General features: G+C 47.1%; 5 protein-coding genes and 4 non-coding genes across 9 annotated transcripts; 4 read left to right on the top strand and 5 right to left on the bottom strand.

The window, feature by feature from the left end:
* Positions 1–85: 85 nt before the first annotated feature.
* On the top strand, positions 86–1,022 carry AO090701000716 (putative HLH DNA binding protein (Penr2); the record flags this gene model as incomplete). The annotated part of the gene is made up of 2 exons (XM_001823468.3): positions 86–617; positions 670–1,022. The coding sequence occupies 2 exons, from the start codon at positions 86–88 to the stop codon at positions 1,020–1,022; spliced, it is 885 nt and encodes a 294-aa protein (XP_001823520.1).
* Positions 1,023–1,871: 849 nt separating this feature from the next.
* AO090701000717 (putative extracellular cellulase CelA/allergen Asp F7-like) lies at positions 1,872–3,212 on the bottom strand (the record flags this gene model as incomplete). Its single annotated transcript, XM_001823469.1, has 2 exons — positions 1,872–2,282; positions 2,349–3,212. 2 exons carry the CDS (start codon positions 3,210–3,212, stop codon positions 1,872–1,874), a joined length of 1,275 nt encoding a protein of 424 aa, XP_001823521.1.
* Positions 3,213–4,143: 931 nt separating this feature from the next.
* On the top strand, positions 4,144–4,232 carry AO090701t00011. Its single transcript has one exon. It is a non-coding gene; the product is annotated as a tRNA-Tyr (tRNA).
* An 818-nt stretch (positions 4,233–5,050) lies between these two features.
* On the bottom strand, positions 5,051–5,138 carry AO090701t00012. The gene has a single exon. It is a non-coding gene; the product is annotated as a tRNA-Tyr (tRNA).
* A 1,994-nt stretch (positions 5,139–7,132) lies between these two features.
* AO090701t00013 lies at positions 7,133–7,220 on the bottom strand. The gene has a single exon. It is a non-coding gene; the product is annotated as a tRNA-Tyr (tRNA).
* A 578-nt stretch (positions 7,221–7,798) lies between these two features.
* AO090701t00014 lies at positions 7,799–7,887 on the top strand. Its single transcript has one exon. It is a non-coding gene; the product is annotated as a tRNA-Tyr (tRNA).
* Positions 7,888–12,065: 4,178 nt separating this feature from the next.
* On the bottom strand, positions 12,066–16,041 carry AO090701000719 (exocyst subunit SEC8; the record flags this gene model as incomplete). Its single annotated transcript, XM_001823470.1, has 9 exons — positions 12,066–13,049; positions 13,103–13,210; positions 13,261–13,406; positions 13,460–13,595; positions 13,650–14,090; positions 14,141–14,254; positions 14,319–15,304; positions 15,362–15,535; positions 15,624–16,041. 9 exons carry the CDS (start codon positions 16,039–16,041, stop codon positions 12,066–12,068), a joined length of 3,507 nt encoding a protein of 1,168 aa, XP_001823522.1.
* Positions 16,042–16,594: 553 nt separating this feature from the next.
* Positions 16,595–18,985, bottom strand: ampp (aminopeptidase P; the record flags this gene model as incomplete). Its single annotated transcript, XM_001823471.3, has 10 exons — positions 16,595–16,842; positions 16,901–16,945; positions 16,997–17,081; positions 17,134–17,968; positions 18,027–18,072; positions 18,130–18,351; positions 18,409–18,470; positions 18,530–18,695; positions 18,792–18,851; positions 18,910–18,985. 10 exons carry the CDS (start codon positions 18,983–18,985, stop codon positions 16,595–16,597), a joined length of 1,845 nt encoding a protein of 614 aa, XP_001823523.3.
* A 952-nt stretch (positions 18,986–19,937) lies between these two features.
* On the top strand, positions 19,938–23,205 carry AO090701000721 (putative importin 13; the record flags this gene model as incomplete). The annotated part of the gene is made up of 4 exons (XM_023237177.1): positions 19,938–20,000; positions 20,053–20,243; positions 20,306–20,792; positions 20,845–23,205. The coding sequence occupies 4 exons, from the start codon at positions 19,938–19,940 to the stop codon at positions 23,203–23,205; spliced, it is 3,102 nt and encodes a 1,033-aa protein (XP_023092262.1).
* Positions 23,206–23,407: the final 202 nt, after the last annotated feature.

The raw sequence follows: 23,407 nt of genomic DNA, 5'->3' as shown, positions 1-23,407 counted from the left end.
GTAAGCAGGGTCCACCGACGCTCCTTCCCACTGGTCTGCTGACATTACTCGTTTGTAGGGTAGTTTACTTGTAATACTCGACGTCATGTCCGATCCCTCATTGGGTGCCACTGATGGCATGAACAACAAGAGAAAACGCGAAAGCACTGACAGCACCGGACCTGATGCTCAGCGACTGAACCGCTCCTCCAACGGAAGTAACGGCAGTATTCCAGCCCCCGATACCCAACCTAATTTCGGCCATGCCTCGCTTGGCTCTTATGATACGCATGGCCTCCCTGGTGCAGCATCGGAGCTTAACATTGACCAGCAAATTCTCCAACATGTCGGTCCGCAGAACGGTATCTCTGATGAGAATGCTCTGACAGCTAAAGCTGCTTTAGCCGCGCACCAACCGCAGAATAAATACCCACCTCCCCCAGACGCGACATTTGACAGTAGCCTTCCACACGGCCTGACCTTCGGAGATGAAATGGGCCAAGCGATAGGTGGCGCTCATGGTCACAATTCCACTGCTGCTGCTGTCTATGCTGCGCGCGAAGCGCAAAGCATGAACCAAAAGCCCTCCGTTGGGTCGCCGGAATGGCATCAAATCCGCAAGAACAACCACAAAGAAGGTTGGTCGCTTTCGCTGCTTTCTTTCGATTTTGTTACTGACTTGCACAAAAGTGGAACGTCGACGCCGTGAGGCGATCAATGAAGGTATCAATCAAATTGCTCGTCTTGTTCCGAATTGCGATAAGAACAAGGGTGCTATTCTGCAACGCGCGATTGAATACATCTGTCAACTTCATGACGAAAAGAAGGCGATGAGCGAGCGATGGGAACAGAATAACATGACTACGAGTCATGCCATCAACGAAATCAGCGCACAGAACTCCAAATTAAAAGTCGAAGTTAATCGCCGTGGGGATATTGCGCTCAAGTGGCTGCAACGCTGTCGCGATGCGGGCCTCGAGTTTGACGATTATGAGGAGGCCAAGGAGCTGGAACCTCTGGAGGTTGATCAGGGCCAGGTTTGACATCCGGTTCACTTCTCTTTGCTGCGTATACATTAGTCGCGAGACTTCATTTCTGCGATGATCTTCGTTCCGTTCTAAACGTGCCACGACTTATTTACTTCTCTTTTTGAAGGCTGGGAATCCTGACATAACCACTCTTTCTCGACATCTCCTTTCCTCTTCACATCTCGATTGTCCTCCCTCCCTTGAACAAACTTTTCCAGATCTGCCGTGATGCCATCTAGCAACGGCATCGTGTTTTTATTGAATTTGCAGGTACAGTCTGAGTTCATCTTCCACTGGGAGTGAGTACGTGACTAGTCTTTACACGCTAATTGTTTAAGCCTGGGTTCGGTTTTCTGTTATGTTCTCTTCTCTATTTGCGTTACCCCTTCTGAAATTTCTTTTTTCTTACTCTTTTATCTTCGTGTACGCTATCTTTTAAGGATGGGTCGGCGAAACTACGGCTGGGAGTGTGATTAATACGGATGCTGAAGCCTGCGATATTGCAGCGCGTTATCGGAATGCAATTTCTTCATTTTGAAAGTCGTCCTGTAGTTGAAACATCATTGATGGTTTATGCGAGCGGTTTGGTTGTATCACGCCGTAGAGTAAGTAGTACTCAAAATCGAACTTTGCAAGCTCCAAGTGAATATGTACAGAGAATGGAAGGTTGAAATGCAGGAACAAGCACTAGGGTTACAAACAGATCACCCGAATGCGCTCCCAAAGCATCAAAGTAATGTATAACCAATACATCGTAGAGAAGAGAAGGGAACAAAACAACCACTCAACAACTCAACCACACACCCCAAAACAGCACAAACCAATGCACACTACCTACCTAACTACACCACACCAAAATCCACCCTAAACATTCCCCCCAGCAGTAACCTCCACTCCAGAAGAAACACTCACATTGTTGACCGTCACAACCTTCCCACTCTTCCCAGTAACCCTCACATCAACCGTCGCCGTCCCGAATCCGGAACTATTCTCGAAGTAGTTATAGTCCGAGCGCGTAGTGCTCTGCCAAGTACTTCCACCATCAGTACTGACCTCCAACGAGGTAACGGCCTCATTGGCATTAACGACCTGCATCGAGAACCAGTACGCGGAGGTACCCTCCTTATTCTTGAGTTTCAGGGGCGTGTCGATATCGCAGGAGACGTAGTTCCAGGTGATGTCGATTACGCCTTTGGAGATGTCGGCTAGCTCGGTGAAGGCCGATTGGAAGAGGTCGAGGTGGTTGGAGTCGCATTCGGGGCATTTGTCGACGATCTGGTTTGGTTAGTTTTATTGGTTTGGTTTTCATGGAAGGGAAAAGAGGTGAGGGGGAGGACTTACCATAGCCTTGATAGTGTTTCCGTTAGGGCCTGTTACGGCAACGCAGGCACCACATTCGGCGGCGTTGTCCCACCGGGGCGAGCCGAGGGCTGTTCCGAAGAGGTTGGAGGGGAGTGTGTAGCCTGTGAAGGAGCATGCTCCGCCGGAGAGGTTGCCGCCGTAGAAGGTGGCTTCGCCAGAGTTAGATTCGCTGCTGCTGCTGCTGCTAGAGGATGAGCCGGTGGATGAAGAGGTGACGGAAGCAGCTGGGGCAGCTGTGCTGGTGGTCGATAGCTTGAGCTGCTTGGTTGTAGGGGCGGCAGCGGCGGTTGTGGGTTGGGCATCAACAGTAGTAGAAGGTGTCTCAGCAGCAATTGGGGTTGCTGTTGGCTCTTCGGTGGAAGAGGATGAAGTAGAAGGCTCGGCGACTACTTCTGTGGGCTGGACATCAGCCGTGGAGGGTGTAGCAATGGTTGGAGCCACCACGGGTGTCTCGGTGGTAGATGATGAAGTGGTAGGCTCGACAGGAGTGTTGGTCTCCACAGGAGCAGGAGTCTCAGCTGGAGAAGGGGTCTCAACCGGGGCAGGAGTTTCAACAGGAGCAGGAATTTCAACCGGGGTGGATGTAGGAGATTGGGCTGGAATCTCCGGGGTGATGACTGTAGTCTCCGTGACGGTCGACGTGGACTCTATAGTTGTAGTTGGCTCAACTGATGAAGTCGACGCCGGCGTGGAACTAGCAGTAACAGTCACATAGTAGACGCTCTGTGTGTAACCTGAAGGACACACGGACTCGCCCTCATGTCGAATGAGAGGGCTTGCAGAGACAGATCCGGTAACACTCAGGGCAGCAAGGCCCAGGGAGGCAAGACGTTGGTATTTCATAATGAACGTTTTGCAGGCGAAAGATCAATGCCAGATGTATGTCTCAAGACCGGGGTAAATAGCGAAGTAAAGAGTGATATTTCCTATCTCTCTGCCAGCAAAGGAATGTATTGAATGTGAAGTAATGACCGGACGTGCAATCAGCACTGACTTGGGTTCAAAGAATGAACGGCTTCTGGATCTCAGATTTCAGAGCCAATAAATCTGCTGTTTCAAAGAGAAAAGGAATGATTGAGAAGGAAATGGGAGGAAGAGGAAAGGGGATATAACAGAAGGATCGCGGGTATACCGGCGAGACATCGTCCGAAGGTCAGTAATGAGAGAGGACCACGGCTATGGTTCGTGAAATCCTCCAGTGGATCCGTACTTTGTAGTTTAATTTCCCAACTCCTACTCCGGAGTATAGTCAAGACCGAATTTAACCTATAGCTATGACCCGGATGGAGTGATGCCTATCCGGCTGTGGTCCGGATCGTTTGGACCCATCGCCACGATCCACGTTCGGCGTTTCATATAAAGATCTCATTTCGCTAGTGGGCGAATGATCTCAGGCCAACTGCTGCCACTTTCACATTGTGCTCACAAAGTCTTACGATCTATTGATTAAAGATTTGACACTAAAATATCACATTCCTGGAAGAATTATTTCTTTAGATTGCGAATGTTCAGCCATCAGTCGCTGCGGCCATAGTAGAAACAATATGAATTTGTCCACTAGACCTCACCGCCGAAGAACAAATCAAACTAGCACTAACGAGTACCCGGCGAGCACATCCATCAATCCACCAACCACCTGCACAAACCTCATCCACATGTGTGTACGTACAAAAAGTGGTGCATACCCCAATTGCAGTATGAGCTGCCGGGTTTCTTGAGCCACGCGGGATAGTCTCTCATAGGTTTTAACTCCTCTTTAAAAGACATCTCCAAACCCCCGATGGTCTAGTTGGATATGGCGTTCGGCTGTAATGGTATACACATATAACCGAAAGGTCGCCGGCTCGATTCCGGCTCGGGGGAGAGGTACTTTTTGCTTCGCCCTGAGCTATCCCAAATACGCTGAATGAGCACTGTACATGGCCTTTTTTTTTGGATTCTTGTTGGCATAGGGTATTGATCCGCGTACAGCCTGCCATTCTACATGTACAGCCTAACCTTCCTAGTTAGTAGATAGGTTAGTAGGTCAGCGTAATCCATGTGTCTTCCGATCTTCTTTAACTACCTAATTTTTAACTTATTGCGCAGGTGAGCGAAGCGAAGCTAGCATTATAGGGGACTGCAAAAAATGGAACTGGGCTCCGATTGGTTGAACGTCTGGGAGTTCTGATTGGTCGAAAATTGGCCATTGACGTCACCTTCCGCTTCGTCTTACTCATTCAAGTCATGTGGTTCTCCCGCTGCGCAAATGATTCCGGCAGTTCCTTGAGCTGGCAGCCCCTCGTATCTATAAGAAAAGCGCCCTCAAAGCGTAGGGGTGGGATCCCCCCGATGTCTCCCGAAGGGCATTGAGGAGCAAATAAAATAAGTGGAATACCCCCAGAGCGACAGGCAAAAAACTCCGGAGTACAGGAACTTTGCGATGTGCGAACTTTTAGTTTTGTACTGAGTTGTCCTTCTTCTCCAAGCTGCTTCTTTTTACCACAAGTAATGTATATACTCCGTGTGTGACTTAGTGTTGCTGTGATCATGTGATAAATGCGTATTTGGTATGTCTAACCTAATTAGGTTAGCTACGGTGGCACGCGGATCGTACCCTACATTTTACTTTCTGCTCGGGTCTAACAATATGCTCGTGCTAATACCCTATTAGGGCAGATAGTATGAGCAAAAAATATCTCTCCCCCGAGCCGGAATCGAGCCGGCGACCTTTCGGTTATATGTGTAACCATTACAGCCGAACGCCATATCCAACTAGACCATCGGGGGTTTGGAGATAGTTGATTTGCCTGGATCTGTATTCATAAAAGAAATTTCTTCAATCAAATGAAAACTGACATGAACAGGAAAAAGTTGTTCTTGATCTTCTGCTTTGCTCACCAGGGCGCTTGTGTCCCGGGATCGAACCGCCGCTCCTACAGGACATTATCCGAACGCCTCAGCACGTACCCCGGAAACTGGGGCGGGCTCGCCGGCTGAAAGCCCTTCGTCTACTCCTGACTGCTGATATAATGACTGGACTAAGTACTAACGATATCTTGTCATCCTTTCGGGGTGGTCAGTATCATGGGCAAGTCATCTAGGGCCCCTTATCCGTTTTGGGGGGTTCGCCGTATCAAGTTGACGTTAATACCCATATTGAACACCACCAAACGAGACAGGCAGAACAAAGAGCAAATAACTGCGCCGGACATCTATATTATTAGATTCATTTGAACAGAGGCACATGTTGGCTCCATTATATTAATCTCCACCCAATGCGGTCCCATAATCCGGACTATGAAGAACCATGCTTCTACACTACGTTCAAATAGCTGCTAGTGCAGAATCGTGAGATCGTCTCCTCTACAAAGCAGTTCATAGGAATGAGTACAGAATGGAAAACCCGAAGTGTCCCTGTTCCTGGGCGCTTATCACTTCTATGTAGGATAAGAATTGATGTCTGTGCCGACGATGACGGTTCCGGGTGTAGGTAATCGAATGAGTCATCGAACTTGAAAGGGGGAAAGATGTTGAGACTTGTGAACAAATGGTCCAGAGAGCAATCGAGGCTTCGATGAGGACCTCTGTCCAACTTCAGAAGACTTACTAGAGGCAATACAGCGAAGGGCCAAGAAAGAAACTGTCAAAACAACTGAAATAAAAGGTACAATAGAGAAGGTATTATCTCCACAGAATAAGGGATTACTCAACATAAATCAAGATTATCCTGCGCATCAATAACCTCCTCCGAAATCTGACCTCATGTAGAGTGAGGTAGGGTTAGTTTCTGTGGAAAAAGTGGAGAACCCCGGTGATTCCTGAAGATATTAGTCCACTTGACCGCGCAAGGATCCTAAGTACTATGCTAGACAACGTTTTAAATATATACAGATTCTGGTATGGCAGTTTCTTGAGACCCGGTTCCGGCTCGGGGGAGATGCTTTTTTGACCTGTCGTCAGCTTCGCTCCGTTCCTTTTGAGAATCCCTCCTTTTTTGGCAGCTTGGATACCATACATAGCCTGGAGCGAAGTCATCGGTTTCAGCTGTCGGTCAGCCATGGAAACGCCATTGTTTGATTAACAGACATGTGGAAGCTTGTCTAACTTCAGGCACATCGCATATATGCCGGGAAGCATTAGCTGTTCCCAAATTGGGTAATGACCTGAGGGAATTGAGGTTCAGCGCGTTATGGACGCGAGTATCTCACGGCTTTATTGGAGTAGATGTTGCGGAGGCGTTTTGGACCTAGCGCCTAGTATATTTGCTCTCGATTCTCTGTTTTCTTGGCGTATAAATAGGGCGTCAAGGCTAGCTAGATAGGAGTTATCAGGACTTCTTTTCCACCTGGTCTGACGCCATCATCAGCGTATAGAGACTGACGAGGAACCCGCAGACATCATAATACTGCCTCAAGGCACCCGTGAAGGAGTGTGGTCTCTCTCGCAGCAAGTTCTGTACTACGTAATACCTGGCGAGTTGAGACGAAAGCGGCCGCGGTGTTTTGTCTCAACTACTCCGTAAGTGTCACGTGCTCGGCTTTAGTTACTACTTGATGCTAAATCAACCCCGTTCTATGAGATTGCGTATGGGCCACCAATGCCGTAGGTACGATTCTTAGAATAAGGATTTGTATGAAAAATCAAATTGGCTGTCGAGATTAGTAGGGGGGTTGCTGTCTGCTGACGTCAATTGTGAGGTTTTACGGTAGGATAAAAGTCCGCTAATACTTAACCCGCTGGATAACCCCAAGTTGGGGGGGGTAAAAATCAAAAAGTATCTCTCCCCCGAGCCGGAATCGAGCCGGCGACCTTTCGGTTATATGTGTAACCATTACAGCCGAACGCCATATCCAACTAGACCATCGGGGGTTTGCAGATATTGGCTTGTTTGCGCATTTGATATTATCAAGCACCTCAATCCGGAAGAAGTGAGAAAGATGAAGAAGATGAAGAATGCCCCCGATGGTCGATCCTGCCGGTGGCTCAGCCAATCCTCGAGACATAAATATCGAAGAACAGTTCAGACATCATCATGAGCGTTACCGGCACTAAAATACCTGTTGGGCCTTTTGGTGATTGGACCGTTCATCGGTGCCTTTTTATCTAGAGTTATTGGTCTTCTTTCAAAACCATACTTATCCTATTGGCAAATGCCCGCGAGCGGATTAGGGTGCACAGGATAACGACCACCCCGGAGGATAATAAGATATCATTGGTACTCAATCCAGTCATTTTGTTAGAGTCGGGAGTATACGAAGAGCTTCCAGCCGGTGAACCCGCCCCAGTCTCAGAGGTGTGCTGAGGAGCTCGAATAATGGTCACCGACACAAGCGCCCTGGTGGTTCTGAGCTGCCGATTTTATTTGTCTTGGTCAACTCTTCAGTTTTCAACTCATGAAGTATTCTTCTTTATAAATTTATATATCAAACAACAACAGCATCTTTAAACCCCCGATGGTCTAGTTGGATATGGCGTTCGGCTGTAATGGTATACACATATAACCGAAAGGTCGCCGGCTCGATTCCGGCTCGGGGGAGAGATACTTTTTGATTTTTACCCCCCCACCAACCTAGGGGAGTGGGTCAAGTATAACAGATACTGATGATATTCATGGAGGCGTGCACGGAAAAGTCCTCATCGGGTGGTCCGTTTGGCCACGTGATATTGGGCCAATAACATTTTGCGCCTTTAAATTCTCACGCTGTATGATTAGTTGGCGATCACGTTAGTATCAACCCACCTGCCGAGGACTTTCCGTGCACGCGCGGCAGACTCCTTCTCCGAGTACACTACCAAGGTGGATTTCAAAGTGGCTTGAATCTCCATACAATAGTTTAGCAGTAACTTGATGATTGCGGGCTGTTATCACTCTTATAACCTTTAAGATACTCGCCCTCATCAACACCTCAATTGCCTTAGGGTATTATCGAATTAGGAAACTAATAGTCTGTAGGGAGTTGAATCTCCCTCCAATACATAGACATCCAGGGACCAGCGGTAGAATAGGTACTGTGATACCCCGGTGCCTGCATGCAAACGTGGTCCATAGTGACACTGAATGTATACCAGTGGACACAGGTAGTGCTTCCCTACATATATACAATACGACGGAAGGCCAAAAGTTTTCCATAAAGCTGTCAATCGAACCATTACATTTACTGTATGTAGTAGTACCTTACTGAGTTGACCCCACACAGTAAGGAACCCCGAGAGTTGATACAGACCACGGTGGCCAATTTGATTTTACTCATAAATTCCCACAGAACCCTGGAAACATGAGAATCCTACCTGTGAATCTGGTGGCTTACATAAATTCCCATGGAACAGGGTACTAAAAGCCTTGGTCTAATATTATCTAGCTGTGAGGGGTCATCTGCCATAGTAATGTAACTAATGTTCCCCAAGAGCAAACCCTCTCGGAGTTCTCATTAAACAAACATTGTGATTCTATCCAGATATTAGCATATTATTCACAGTGAGTGGCTTGAAATTAGCTAGAGGTTAACTGGATGGTTTCAAAATACCCTATTTAGATACATATAAAGAGCCATGCTATTTGTCTGGCAGTATAGTAAGTAAATTCTTAATTCCAAATACTTGTAATGGCAGAAATTTACATAGGCGCAATCTCGGGCAATCTGAATCTACAATGCTTGTTATAAATACTGAGCAGTAAATCAAGACCAGTGAGTGTATGTCTCACCATTTTTAATGGTGCGGTCTATTTACTAGATATATATTTTGCCTCAATAGTAACACTTATACTTCCTTTTAGTTCCAGCAAGTAAATCTATTCTCAAAACATAGTATTGACAAGTAGAAATCCGTACTACTGTATAGAAAACCCTTATATATATAGAAAGACTGGAAGTAACTATGACCGTTAAACGGTTATATATTTACCTTGTGAATCTAGGGGCGCCTAAGAGTTTATAGTATTATATTAATAAGGAATCATATAGGGTCTTATCAAGGCCGTCTATTCGTTTAGGCGTTAGGGAGGCCCTGATACCAGGCTGGGACATAGCACAAAATTCGCAATAGTTAGGCTTCATCAGGTTAACTGAATATTGAATTGAATGGAATTGAATAGTGTACATGAATGAATAGTATCCATAAGTTGGTGTAAGTGAATGTTAGGTCAGCCACCCCAGGTTGGACCTCAATAAATTTAGCGCTTTGCTTATATCTTGCACCTGCACAGGCAATCCCATCGAGATATCGAACCTACCTATTAGGACCCAAGAAGCGATTAGACAACTGCCACAGCTGCTAACCCTCGATACAAACCCGAAGGATGGCATAAAGTCCACATATTGACAGCAGAACCGCTCTAGAGGGATTCCAGGATGAGTTTCGTGTCTATACCTCCTTTTTACAGCGATTTATCCCTTTCCTTATGGAAGATTTTGATATCGCTGTAAAACTGAGCTCCCGACCTGACTGCGAAGGGAACGAAAGCCTTGACGAAGAGCGCCTCCGGTACCCAATAGTCAATAATGCACAGACTGCTGAAAGGATTTTGAGATATTTAAAGCGAGAACGAGGTTGATCCGAATATCGAAACCATTGACGACATTGTGGATTATAGCTTCTTGGTGAAAGTCTTCTACTAGTATTTGAATAGACAACCAAGGGAGCCGTCAAACATTTAATGAGAACATTATTTCGCTTTTAGAGGTTCAACAGGAAGCAACACACCAACGAATTGAGAAAGAGGCTTCTAAAAGAATCAAAAGAGAAGGTGTGATAAAGAAGATACTATCTTAATAGGATAAGGGGTCACTCAGCACAAACCAAGATTATCCTGCACGTCAACAACCTCCTCTGGAATCCGGGCCACTTCTGGCTATATGTGGGACAAGCAATGGTGTTAGTTGTGAGAATAGCAACTCACAATGATAAAGGACATAGGCAAGCAAATCCCAGCTTACATTATCATATCTGGGATTCAGCCAACGAGTTAGAATCGGTATTTGTCATACTTGCCAAACACTATATCACACAGAATGCTTCCCCTGACGATCGGTTTATCTTCAACTTTCAAGAAATGTGGATGGCTTGCATTTTTCAAACAATGACACCAAAGCACTTGGCAGAGTATCTTCCCGATGATATAAGCAAAGCATGGCAGGGTTTTACCGACAACATATCTGTTTTAAATGAAGCTATTGGATGAACAGAAGCTTTTACAACATTTATTAACTCAACAGATCCAGCTATAAGAGCCTGGGTATGGGATCTTCGATACGCCTTTCATGATCTTCGAAACTCTCCCAATCTATCCCATCGCTCCTACTATTTCAATATTATGCTTCGGAATTGCAATTTAGCCGAAGAGGCTTGTGATAGAAGAAAGATAGCTTATCTACAGAGTGTCTTACATAGTAAACTGAGGATAGTTATGGGTGGAAACGATAGGCAAAATGCACACCGTGTCAGTTGTAGTGACTTTGAGTTTACTATATCTCGACGATTACAGCTAGGGGTCAAAGTTGGAGACGAAGTGATGCTACAATTTCAGCTTACTGAAACTCTAAATCCTGAGATGTATGCAACCAAAGCATCAATTCGTGACCCAGCTAGTCGATTAGCGGTATCAATTAAAGGCAAAGGAGCCAATGGTGACTACTTTGTCTGGCTTAAGAATGATGGCGAAAAAACCGTGATGATTATGAACAGCTTAGTCGATGCTCTTGAGGGGGTGTCTCTTAGTGAAACCAAAGCAATGCCTAGGCGATGGTACGTGACAAGACAACATGGGACATCAAAAAAGGACGTTGTGTATACAACTGAAGATGAGTCATAGCATCTACAATAAATATGGTCATATTGCTTTTCCAGTTCCATAGAATTAGCAGGGAAGGATTAGAGGGATGGGCTATAATGAACCCCAAAAAGGACAAAGTATAGGGGTACAATATTTGTTTTAGTGATTTTGCTATACTGGAATTGGATCGAATGTCTGTTGAGTACGTTTATTTTGATTTAATAGTCTTAGAGAATTAGAAAAAGATATCTCCAAACCCCCGATGGTCTAGTTGGATATGGCGTCCGGCTGCAATGGATATACACATATAACCGGAAGGTCGCCGGCTATTCCGGCTCGGGGGATCGAGGTATCTTTTTGTCAATTTTTCCTATTAAGCCTGGTAGCAAGATCATCCTTTCTAAATCGTCCTTTTTTGTATGACTGTAGGAAATGTTTCCCATGGACATCATTTTTATCGCATTATACAGCTATCTCAATAATAACCTGTACCGATAACCCTAGTTCCTATATTTCTCTACTCTAGCAACTCAGACACTCTTACATGAAATCCAGGACTATTGGTTTATACTTTTTGCACCTTGACAAAGCACTGCTGAACGGATATATGATGCGATGTCGGATTGCTACCCAAACACCCACGACTGCCATGCACGATGGTTAATTAGCAATAATCAAAATCAGGCACAAATGCCACTCGGCAGGCAAAGGGCTACTATATGGCCGAACCAAAGGTTCCGCATCCCATGACCACTGCAGAAGAATTTCCATATAGCGGACCATATGCGATCTATCAACATTAGGAAATGCACTGTCAGAACGCCGAGGACGTCAACAGAGCACCAAGGGCTAATCTATTAATTGTGAGGCTGGCGTGTACTAGCTGTCAAACATGGCTCCTCTTTCGAATGAACAAGTCTTCAGAGGAAGAAGCAGAGGTCCCACTACCTGGAATCCCACATTATCTCATTCAGCCTAAGGAGTGCGTCTGCGCTCGCTTTCTTTGCAGCCATGAACTCTTCTCGGTTCTCTGCACCTCTAGGTCCCTTGAGAATATCCGAGAAGCAGAGATCGACGAGGATCCTGAGCTCATCGTAGGTGAATGGCTCGCCATTGCCAGCAGCCAAAGCTTTCTCGGGATGTGTTGCAAATAACTCTTTCTCGTCTTTTGCGTAGTCGAGAGCCTTCTCGGCACCTTCCAGGAACCAGTCCAGGAACTTAGCACTACGCGGAAGAGCGACAATCTCACGGTGCTGCTCATATGCCCGTCTTGCACTTTCTTCCTCGTCTGTATCAACAGCCGGGTCAACGATGATATTCTTCAGGTTTTGTTGGAGGACGAGGACGTCCAACTGAAGCCGCAACGCCCCATTCTCATTCATCGCGCCGATTAGATGGGCACGAGCAATAAATACATGATCGATAAACCTGGCCAATCCTGATGTGATATAACAGCGCTCGGCCGATCCCAGATATGAAGAGATGTTTGTATCAAAAGAGATCAGATCATTGTTTAGCTCAAGTACAGTTGGTGAAGCAGACGTTGGCTGGTTCAGGACTATATGCCACCAAGCAATGTTTGAGTTAGGAGAGGGGGTTGCAGGTTCGGAATCACGATTGTTCCTGGGGTTGGGGCCAGCCATGGTTTTTGTGAGCATGTGAATAATACCGCACCGAATGTCAATGTGTAAGGCAAAAAGTGCGGTCGAAGAAAGATCGCGTAGCGATTCGATAGTAGTATCGAACGCAGTCGCAGTTTCTTGATTTAAGGGAAGGTACACGGGCTGATTTGATCCCTCACGCTTTGGCGCCATAGCACTAATCAAGGTCCATCTGCGGTTTGGTGGTCCGCTTTCTTGTGGCTGCCGTGATTCAGATGATGGCTGCGTGACTTGGCGCAATTTCCATAGATGGCTTGCAAGCCATTGCTTGATCAATGTCAGTAACAAGATCGAGATACAGATGCAAATGGTCGACTCACCGTGCTATTGTATAGAAGAGAGAGAGCCATAACGGTCTTCGGGTCGGAGATGATATCGTACGGCTCCAAAGGCACTTTACTAGTGTGTTCGAGGAGAAGTTCGGTTTCCTGAGAAGTAGTCAGTGGCAATTGCATCCTTCCTCAAAGATCATATTCACCTTGTCTACGAGCCCCTCCTTGTTGTTTGCTTCTGTTTTCCATAGCTCACTGACTACATCGTGGATGTCACCCGATTTGGCATATTGCGCAGCGGCCTTCAGTCGAAATTCACCATTGTCACGAGGGGAGATTTTCGTCACGATGGCTTATACATGAAATCAGAAAAGAGTGTCAAGAAGTAAAATTTTCGGTCCTTACCTCTGTACCACCCGCAGCACTTATCATAATAATTCACGATTTGTGTGATTAGTAGTTGTGTGAATGCTTGGTCATGGGGAATACTAGACAGCATTTTGCTGAACTCGCGGATGATGGACATGAATTTAACTGTACCCTAATGCACCCAATGTTAGAGAAGCCTTGGTGCATTGGGATGTTAATAGCTTACCTTAAAGACTGGACGCGGAGATACCGCCAACCATTGGGGATCTTCTGTAAATGCATCTGGTGTAATGTAGCTCAGCATGCAGAGATCTGTGACCGTCTCATCAAGTTGAGGGAGGAACACATTGACCATAAAGTCATCCAAGAAGGATGTCAAAGTACTCATAGCAATGTCGGAATCCACGGGTACAATTTCCTTTAAGCGTTGAATGAAAGAGAGTGAAGGTGGAAGAAGGATACTCATGTTGAATACACTTGGTTCAATGAGAATCTTATGACCAGTACCTGAATTTCCTTGCTTGGAATCCGGATTTCCGTTCGGGGTAGTTTTCTGTCGTGTCTTCGACACTAGGCCTGGGACGGAAGAGCGAAGAATTTCATCTAATTCATTTTGTTCGGTTTTCATTTCCGTCGACCCGTCCGTCTCGGACAGTTTGAACATTTTCTAATACCGTAAGTGAGGGTACACGGTAAATTATACTTCGTTGTACACACCTTGCTCTTATCTCTGTAGCCTGAGTAAAGATGGCGCTTGGAGTCGTCTTCGCCTCCTGGTCGGAGGGATGACTCTCCATCAGTCGCTAGATAATCATGCATGAGTGATCGAATCTGTCACATAAGTTAGGCAAATCCAATGAAGGTACTGTTAAGGAGGCCATGTTCAGCTACCTACCTCACTCTGGTAGAGTTTCCACAGCTCTTTGAAGCCCCCTGCAAGGGCGCTGCTTTTAGGAATGCCTTCACGTTCAACAATCGCTGCGATGACATCATGGACAACGCGATGACCTTCGGCAATAGATTCGAATTTGGCATACAAGGTCCACAGAAACTCAGATAGGACATGCCCGCGGTTCTCGATTGTTTCAGTCGGTAGGTGTGTCTTGCTTTCCTTTGCTGCAAAGCCACGAGTTAAGTTTGGATAGCGAGTATCAACTTCCGCGTTTGTTTTGTCAACTACTGCAAAGAGTTCAACTGGAAGCCGCTGTTCAATCCGGTCGACAGCGATATCCAAATGGCCCATTTTATTCAATGCTTCGATTAGGAGTCGGATATAGTAGAACGTGTCAGCTTCTGGGTTGCGAGAAGCATCCTCCACCATGGGGGCCGAAGCGTCCAGCTTCGCAAGGAAAGTGTAAACAGGTCTGTCCCAAGATGCGCCAGCCCATCCGGATTGACTTGCACTGTTGTTCTCCCCCTCCGGGGTTGGTGGTTTCCATCGATTCGAGCAATAAGGTGATTTAAGATATAAATGATCGTGCAACTCTTCTACCAGTATATCTGTGAGTGATATTTCTTGATTAGTGAAGTAGGCGCGAATATCTGCGAGAGCGCCGATATTGTCTAGTTCAGAGCGCCGTAAGAGGCGGAAAGCATCGTGAAGTACCTCAACGGCGGCGAGAAATCGCTTATCAGAAATTCGCGACTCCAGCTTCTCCGGAAGAGATTGAATCTCTTGGATTTGACTAAACAACTGGATAATATCGTCGTACTTCTGAGAAGACGTCGCTAGGTCTTTGAGTTCGGGCTTAGTCGACAGTAACCCCGACTTAGCCTGCTCCAGAGCATGCTTCAAGTTACGAACCCGACCTTGGGAGCTTTGAATACTTGATTGAATCTTGTGGTAAGTACCGATTGAGCTGTTAAAGCCCTGGTGATGTTCTGGTAATAGTTTCCTTAGCACAAATCCATACTAGACAATAACTCGCGATGACCTACCGTTAACGACAGATTTCAAAGTCTTTTGGATTCGATTATGCACATCCAAAAATTCGGGTTCGCGATCGGCTTTCCCCAGAGTACTCGTGTCCATTAATTGTAAAGCTACCTGAACTGGGACGCATTCGTCCGAGGCTACGAGACCCCATTCTTGTTGGATAGACTGCAGAACCTCTGTGATGAACATGGGTAAGAGTTAGTAGGAGGACAAAGGTATTTGAAACCCATGAAGGGTAAAGGGCCAGAAAAATCATATACAAACCTTCAACAGCCTGAGATCCAGCCGAGTTATTGCTAGGGATATTTGGATCTTTCTCCCGGCTGCTATCAGGCAACCGGATATTGTCTCCTCGAGGCCGGCCATCTCGCGACGAACTCTGTAGCCTTCTCTCGGGGTTCCCATCCCGTTCCCGCGTACGTGAGCGTGATGATGAATATTCGTGATCTCGATCCCAATCCGGTCTTTCGCGGCGTCGGTCGGGTGATTGGGACGGCGACAACCCAGGTTGCTGCGGCGTCTCAGGGTAAAATCCACCATAGCCCCCTGGCCGACGCTCTCGTCCACCTCCGTAGCTGTTCACAGCCAGATTGCTGCTGTTGCCATAACCTCCATCAGTGCGGTCATATCGGCTGGTGTCGGGGTACCCGTATCCGTTGGCGTAACCTCCTCGGCCACTCATACCAGATGTCTGTAATTAGCGGATATTAGATATGCAGGGCGGAGAATTAAGAGGATTCGTAACGGGGCACGGAAGGTAATTGAGCTTCGTGGAGTCGGCAAGCAAGCTTAGCGATGACGTTGAGAGATCAGGCAGGAGAAAACAATCATGATCGTCCTCGCGACATAGAACTTGGTGGATTCGAAGCAGGTCACTGCATATATGCTAGATAAGTATGGCGCAAATCCAACAAGACGTTGGGGTTCGAAGGGATCGTGACAGGGCGGCAAGTCACTTGCATCGGACAGCTATACCTAAGGTGTCGTTGGCTCACGGGTTCTCCACATTAAAGTGCATTTAAATCCCGTTCGGTCAGCCACATTCCGCTACGAACTGCATTCTCCCTTAGAATTCTGCGCAATACTCCGTACAAGTCTTACGAGGCACATGATTCTACTTCGATAAATTCCATTGGATTGCTAGGATAGAAACACGTCTATGTGATTTCTATTAGACTATAAGGGTCCTAATAACAATTATAGTTTACTGCCCGCCGTTGTTTCAGCTCGCTAGCTCATTTAGAGATGGGCTGTGTTTCCCGCTGGAGCCAGCTGCGTGTGTATTCATCGTTCTCGAAGAAGTGGTGGGTCTTCTCCCAGATCTCTCGGTGGTAGTCATTCACCCATTTGAGCTCAGCATCACTGAGAAGAGATGGCTCGATCAAATTGCGACCAATAGGGGCCATTGTGACATGCTCGAAGCCTAGCCACGGTTTATCCCCAAACTTGTGCGTGGTTTGCACCTCACGCGCCATGATAACATCTGTTACGGCAGGTCAGTATGGGGTTTGGATGAGAATCCGTGTCACTTGAAGGCTTACTCTCTATCCGAATACCAAACTTGCCGTCCTCGTAGAAACCAGGCTCTGCTGTAGTTAGTAGACAGATTCTCACAGGACAAGGCCAGAGTAGCATACCATCAGAGATGACGTTTCCAGGTGCTATAGGGACCTCGGTGTACTGAACACGGGTGCCGACACCAATTGGTCCCTCGTGTACATTCTACAGCTTGATAAGTATTTTATATCAAACTCGCAAAAGCTGACTTGCTTACCAAATAGGAGCCGATTCCGTGCCCGGTTCCATGCAAGTAATCAAGTCCCTCCTTCCAGAGGTACTGTCTGGCGAGCACATCAAGTGCAAACCCACTCGTACCCTTAGGGAACACAGCGGTATCCAGACCAATCACGCCCTTGAGAACCAATGTGAAGGCCTTCTTCTCGAGCTCGGTAGGTTGTCCGAAATGGAACGTTCTGGTAACATCCGTGGTTCCATCCAGGTATTGAGCACCAGAATCGCAGAGGTATATGGCATTTGGATCAATGATAGAGCAACTTCCCTTTTCCGGTTTATAGTGGATAACCGCTCCGTTAGGGCCTGTAGAGGAGATAGTGTCAAACGAAAGACCGACAAAGAGGTCGTGCTTAGATCTGATCTGCTCTAGTTTGTCTGCGGCGTCCACTTCGTCAAGAGTCGATTTCTTGTTGACTAGTTCGTTCTCGAGCCAGGCGAAGTATTCTGTTAGCGCGGCACCGTCGCGGATGTGGCATGCCCGCATGCCCGCGAGTTCCACATCATTCTTCACTGCTTTAGCATCGCCAATGGGGCTACGGACTTCCTCGACCTGTCCCTCGCCTCCAAGGCTAAGGCTAAGTGCCCATGAAGCTTTATTGGACAACAAAAACTTAGAGGCCGTTTCTCCCGCTTCTTGCTTTCTTGTCTCACTGAGGGCCTTCGCGTCGGCATAGATGGCATCATATGGCTTGATCACAACGTCTTGACCCAGATGAGCTGTTACCTCCGGCGTCAGCTTGTCAGCGTCGACATAAAGCTCCGTAGTTGTAGGTGTGATGGTGGCAAAAGAGAAGAACACCGGATTATAAGGAATGCTGAGATATAGTTGTAAGTAAATTGGCATCCAGAAGTTGGGCTTATTTATAAACTCACTCGCTGCCTCTTAAGTTGAACAGCCACGCAATTTCATCGAGCATTGCTGTTATCACTTGTTAGCCACCAAAGACTTCGGTGTAAGGTAACTAGGTAGCAGTACAAACGATGAATCCGGCCGATTTTCTCGACTCCAGCTCTTTGCGGAGTTCGCTAATCTTTTCCTGGAAGCTCTTTCCAGCGTACTTTTCCGGATGAACCCTTACCTTCTCCCTCGGGGGAGCAGGCCGGTCCTTGCCCCAAACTAGATCAACCAAATTCTGCTGAACACCCACCAGTGTCGAGCCATTTTTCTTGAGGGTTTCCGACAGGCTACGGGCACCAGCTGTGAAAACTTAGCTTCTCGAATAACGAGCTAGCAAGAACAAGGTAAATCACTCACACGCTGTGATCAAAGCTGGGTCGACACCAACGACCTTACCGCCTTCGGCCTGTTCGGTAGTCCTAACCACATACTAAGTCCAAAGATTCTGAGCAAACCATATATGCACGACAGATCATACCATTCCTGCCATGTAGGAAAGCCTTCGACACCACGCTTTAGGAGCTGCCAGTTGTTGTCAAGCTGTTTTGAAGCCTGGTTGAAATATCGCCCATCAGTGGACAGAGCGGCTTTGCTCAGAGAAACAATGGCAGTTCCAGCGGAACCGGAGAAACCAGAGATGAATTCTGTGTCTAGTGTGAGCTATACGACGACCGATGGTAGAGGATTGGGAAGTTTGTGTCGGAAAGATGAAAGGCAAGGTTCAAGGACGCAATTCTAACCTCGGCGGCCGTCGCATGGAGCAATATACTCCGACTGATGACTATCTTCAGATGGGACAACTTTGACAAGAGTAAGTATTGAAGTACATCAACTAAACGCAGTGGGATGATGTCATACTGTATACATCGACCTTGTGTTCCTGCATCAACTCTCTGAGTCTCGAAAGACGTTCGGAGGTGTTCACGGTCTCCATGTCGACTGAATAGCGAGATAAAGAGATAGAAAAGAACCTGGGGCGAGAGAGGGGTAGCTGGCTAGCCGATCGAAACGCTGATATCCACGGAGAACGAATTGGAGGGCGAGAAAAAAGCATCGACGAGCGAGGTCTGAACAGAAGGATGCAGGTGCCCGAGTCAAGGGTATCTCGAAATCGCAGACGACAAATACAAGACCCCGAAATGTTACACGAGGCTGCGAGGGTTGTGAAAGAAAAGGGTGGGGTTGAGGGTTAGGTATAATTATAGTGGTTAAGAGAAGGTCGTGTGTGCAATGTTAGAATGGCAGCCGTGGAGATATGGACCAACAAGATGATTAGTCTGGGTTTAGGAGCTGTAGCTGCAGTGTAGCACCACCAGTGTTGGACCATCATTACATTACCTACCAGCAGGGATTCCCGACAATTACCGTCACTTACCGACTTTTTTTTTTTTTTTTTTTTACATAGCTCCATTACTGTACAATACAGGTCCGTGACCCTATTCCGTCATCTTCGGGTAGAACATCAGAATACAGACGCTACTTTTCTCACTTGCAGGTGAAAAGATAATAAGTCTCCAACCACCTCTTTGGCTGACCACTTCTCGCTAAATTACCTCCTGCAACCAGGGAGTTTCCGTTGTTGAATAGACCGGAAATGACAGGCTTATCCCATGGCTCCATAACAACGCGACCAGAACGCCATATAGATCCTCAAATAGCCCTTGTCACATGGTACATACATACCGACTAATGTCTTCCTTTCAGATGTCCTCTTCCCCTCTCATAATCTAGTTAAACACTGCCTTTAACTTCCCCTCCATCCCACTTCTTCACCGCCTTACATTTACGCCGGTAGTGTTATCAGCACGTGACGCCCCTTTACAGCTATTTGAGCCAATCTATACCCGTTTCTTATCCACTACAGCAAGGCTTCAAGTGCTTCGGCCATGTCTGTGGACGTCCCGGGCCAAAGCTCTGATGTACAAGTCCTCATTAATGAGGCGAGGACAGTATGCTTGGCCCATAGTTTCCACTTCCTGTTCAATCTCTAACAATGCCTAGCTGGTGTCGCAGCTTTATGATCCAGCAAATACCGGCAACCCCGCCAAGATCAAAGCTATCCAGGAGCACCTGCAGATACTCCAGAAAGGCCCCCAGGCATGGCTCATTGCTAATAATCTCCTCAGTGATGAAAGTACTGACCTGAGATTCTTCGGGGCCTTAACATTTACAGTCAAGATTAACCAGGATTGGTACGTGAAGTGGTATACCCTTGTCGCAATTGAATATCCTGACTTACTGGTGTCGGTTGCAGGCAACAATTAAATGAAGACGAGGCTCGAGAGCTTCTCGGGCGACTTATTGATCACTATGTTCTCTTAGTAAATGGGGGAGAGCGCCCTCTGGTGGTACGCAAGTTGGCTTCCAGTCTAGCAACCATCTTCCTAAAGCCCAATGCTCCCTGGAATCAAGCTCTTTGGAACCTAGCGGCTTCTTTAGCAAATGGAAAGCATCTCTCGGAGGAGCAGTGTCAGTCTTTTGACCTGCAAGATGCTGTTCTTCCTGCCATGTCCGAAAGGCAGGTTGTCAGCTTATTATACTTTTCTAACATACTGGCGGAGGAAATCAATAGATGGAGTCCGGAGTCACGGCGAAATGGGGACAGTAACCGGGCCTCTGAAAATATCAAACATGCTTTTCTTCTAGTTGAGTTCGTTCTCCGTCATATGCTGCAGCAAGAATCTTCCGGTCACTCTATATCTGATGGCGCTCCAGGTGTCGAGGCCATCAACTCCTACCAAGTAAGCATGCCCATACCTATCCAAGGGAGCTCTTCTAACGTCAGAACTTTAGTCATGGGCCTTAGTCCGTAATGCACTTCAACTTCGCGACACAATACGTGCTACTCAGCTTGCTCCTGCCACTGGCTACGTGATCCAAAGTTTGAAAGTTCCCAGTTTATCTAAGACTGCAATGCAGGTCCTGGTTGAATTAATAGATTGGCGAGACAGTATATTTAGCCAAGACCATCTCTACTCTATATTGGAATATATCATCAGTGATCTTGGCACGGCCCATATCGCTTCCATAATGGATGCCGATTTTGAAGATGAGAATATGACCTTCTTGGAACTTCTATTAGCGTACGCAACACTCAAGCAAAGGGAGCTTTTGATTCAACCCTTGAATTCTGAACATGAGAAAGTTCTGGCCCTTCTCCACACACTCTTCCAAGCCCCTGGATATGCAGCAGTGGATGATTCAGCATCGCCGTTGGTCCTTGAGTGGTGGACTGAAGTTGCAGATGATCTCCAAGAGATATACTTGGATACAGAAGAAGAAGAAGAAGAAGGGCTTGATCCCGCTAAACGCAATCTTGCTCGTGCAGCTATGGATTGCTTTGAGAAACTCAAATATCCAAGTCCAGAAGAGCTACAAGAATGGGGCGATGATGATCGCAGTGAATTTGGCGCTTTTCGCCGCGACGTCTGCGACTTCCTCCTAGCAATCTATCCTATGTTAGGTCTTGAGTTAGTTCAAGTGTTTCAGGAACGAGCAAAATCATCTCTAGTGCAGCAGGACTGGAGAACATTCGAGGCCGCAATATTCTGCATGGCTCAACTTTCAGAGGCTGTCGACGAGAATCAGCATGCAGACGCATGTTTAAACGCAATATTCTTCTGTGATGAATTTGCTCAATTATGTACAGGGGACGTTGCAATGATTCCCGACAAACCTCGGCAGACGCTAGTGGACATGCTTGGGAAATATCAGTCATACTTTGAACGCACACATGCCTTACTTCCTCGCGTACTAACGTTCCTTTTCGCATCACTGGACGTTGCATCATGTGCTTCTGTAGCATCCAAATCTATATCGCATCTTTGCAAATCATGCCGCAATGCTCTAACATTCGAGCTTCCAGCGTTCATGGATCAGTTCGAGCGATTTCGCTTCAAGCCTACAGCCACTGCTTCCACCATGGAGAAAGTTCTAGAGGGAATCGCTGCTATCGTGCAAACTTTACCTACTGATAACGAGAAAGCACAGTTCCTTGAGCGAATACTGAAATTCTTCCAGGAGCAGGCAGAGCTGGCACGAGATGAAGCCTCTCGCGGGTTGGTGGAGCCTGCTCGCTGCCGCGGTCAGTTAGTTCTCCGTTGCGTTGCGAGTATTGGAAAAGGACTCAGAACAGACGGCGAAATTATTTTAGATACTCTTGACGGTAGAAACGGGGACCCGTATCCACCGACCTTTTGGAATACGGGTAATGGGGCTGTATCGCAGAACCTAATAATGCAATGCATGCAGCTTCTAATGACCGACTTTCCCTTAGACGTGACCATCATCGAAGCAGCATGCGACATACTGAAGGCTGGTTTTACCGAGAACAGTGGTCCTTATGTCTTTCCACCGATGGTGACAGTCAATTTCGTGAAGAGTATACCTTTAGGGAGTGCTGGCACGGATATGGTTATGGGCACGGCCTCGGCATTCTTAGCCTCTCACAGTGCACATCCACAACGTATCCGTGAAGAGACTGTTGCCCTGATTGTCAATGTATATGAGACCTTTTGCTGGATGCATGAGAAGCCAGAGTTCTACGACCCTGAGGTTGCGAACAGTGGCATCGACTTTCTCACTCGCCTACTCCCCAAGTATCACCCCTTTCTCTTTGCTCTCACCGCCGTACCCCAGGATTCCAATCAGGCAGGAGCTGGTCATGTTGATGGTGCCCCTCAGCGTCCACCAGTACTCCAAGCGATTTTAAACTTCACACTCCTTTCCTTGCAAGGCCCAGAGCCACTTCCCCTTCGCTCTGCCTCCCAATTCTGGGTAGGCGTGCTGAACCTTCCTTACGAGGAAGAAGCTGTACAGAGAGCGCTCAGAGACAGTATTCCCGCTCTTTGCCGCATACTGGCATCTCAGGTCGCCGGGCGATGTGCTCGTTCCGACCTTGAACATCTCTGTGAGGTGCTCCGACGGCTCATCTTCAAACAGCAAGGACTAGCTCGTCCGCATCTCGCAACTGCCTTAGCGGATTTAGGTATTGACCAAACGAACCAGAACCAGGGCCCTGCTGTGTCACCCGAGGAGAGACAGCGTTTTCTTGCGTCGCTGTTAGCTGCCAGGGGCGCAAAAGCCCAGACGAGCCAATTGACGCGTTCTTTCTGGGTGAAATGCCGTGGATCTGGTTTCGATTATATTGGGTAGATACCAGGTGTTACAGTTGTCGCAACGTGGACAATGCAACGAATACGAATAATTGGGTTTGGATTTGTCCAAGTAAAAATAAATATCAAGTCCAAAGTGAGGCTCGAAAAACTGATGTAGACGCACAACAGGGCTATGTCAGCAACATATGTGTGAGTGCCCCATAGGGCAGTGGCTCAGGCACAATCCATCATGTTTGTGC

The sequence above is a fragment of the Aspergillus oryzae genome, chromosome 5 (assembly GCF_000184455.2).
Source record: "Aspergillus oryzae RIB40 DNA, chromosome 5".
NCBI classification, from domain to species: domain Eukaryota; kingdom Fungi; phylum Ascomycota; class Eurotiomycetes; order Eurotiales; family Aspergillaceae; genus Aspergillus; species Aspergillus oryzae.
This window is presented reverse-complemented; position numbering and strand designations above follow the sequence as displayed.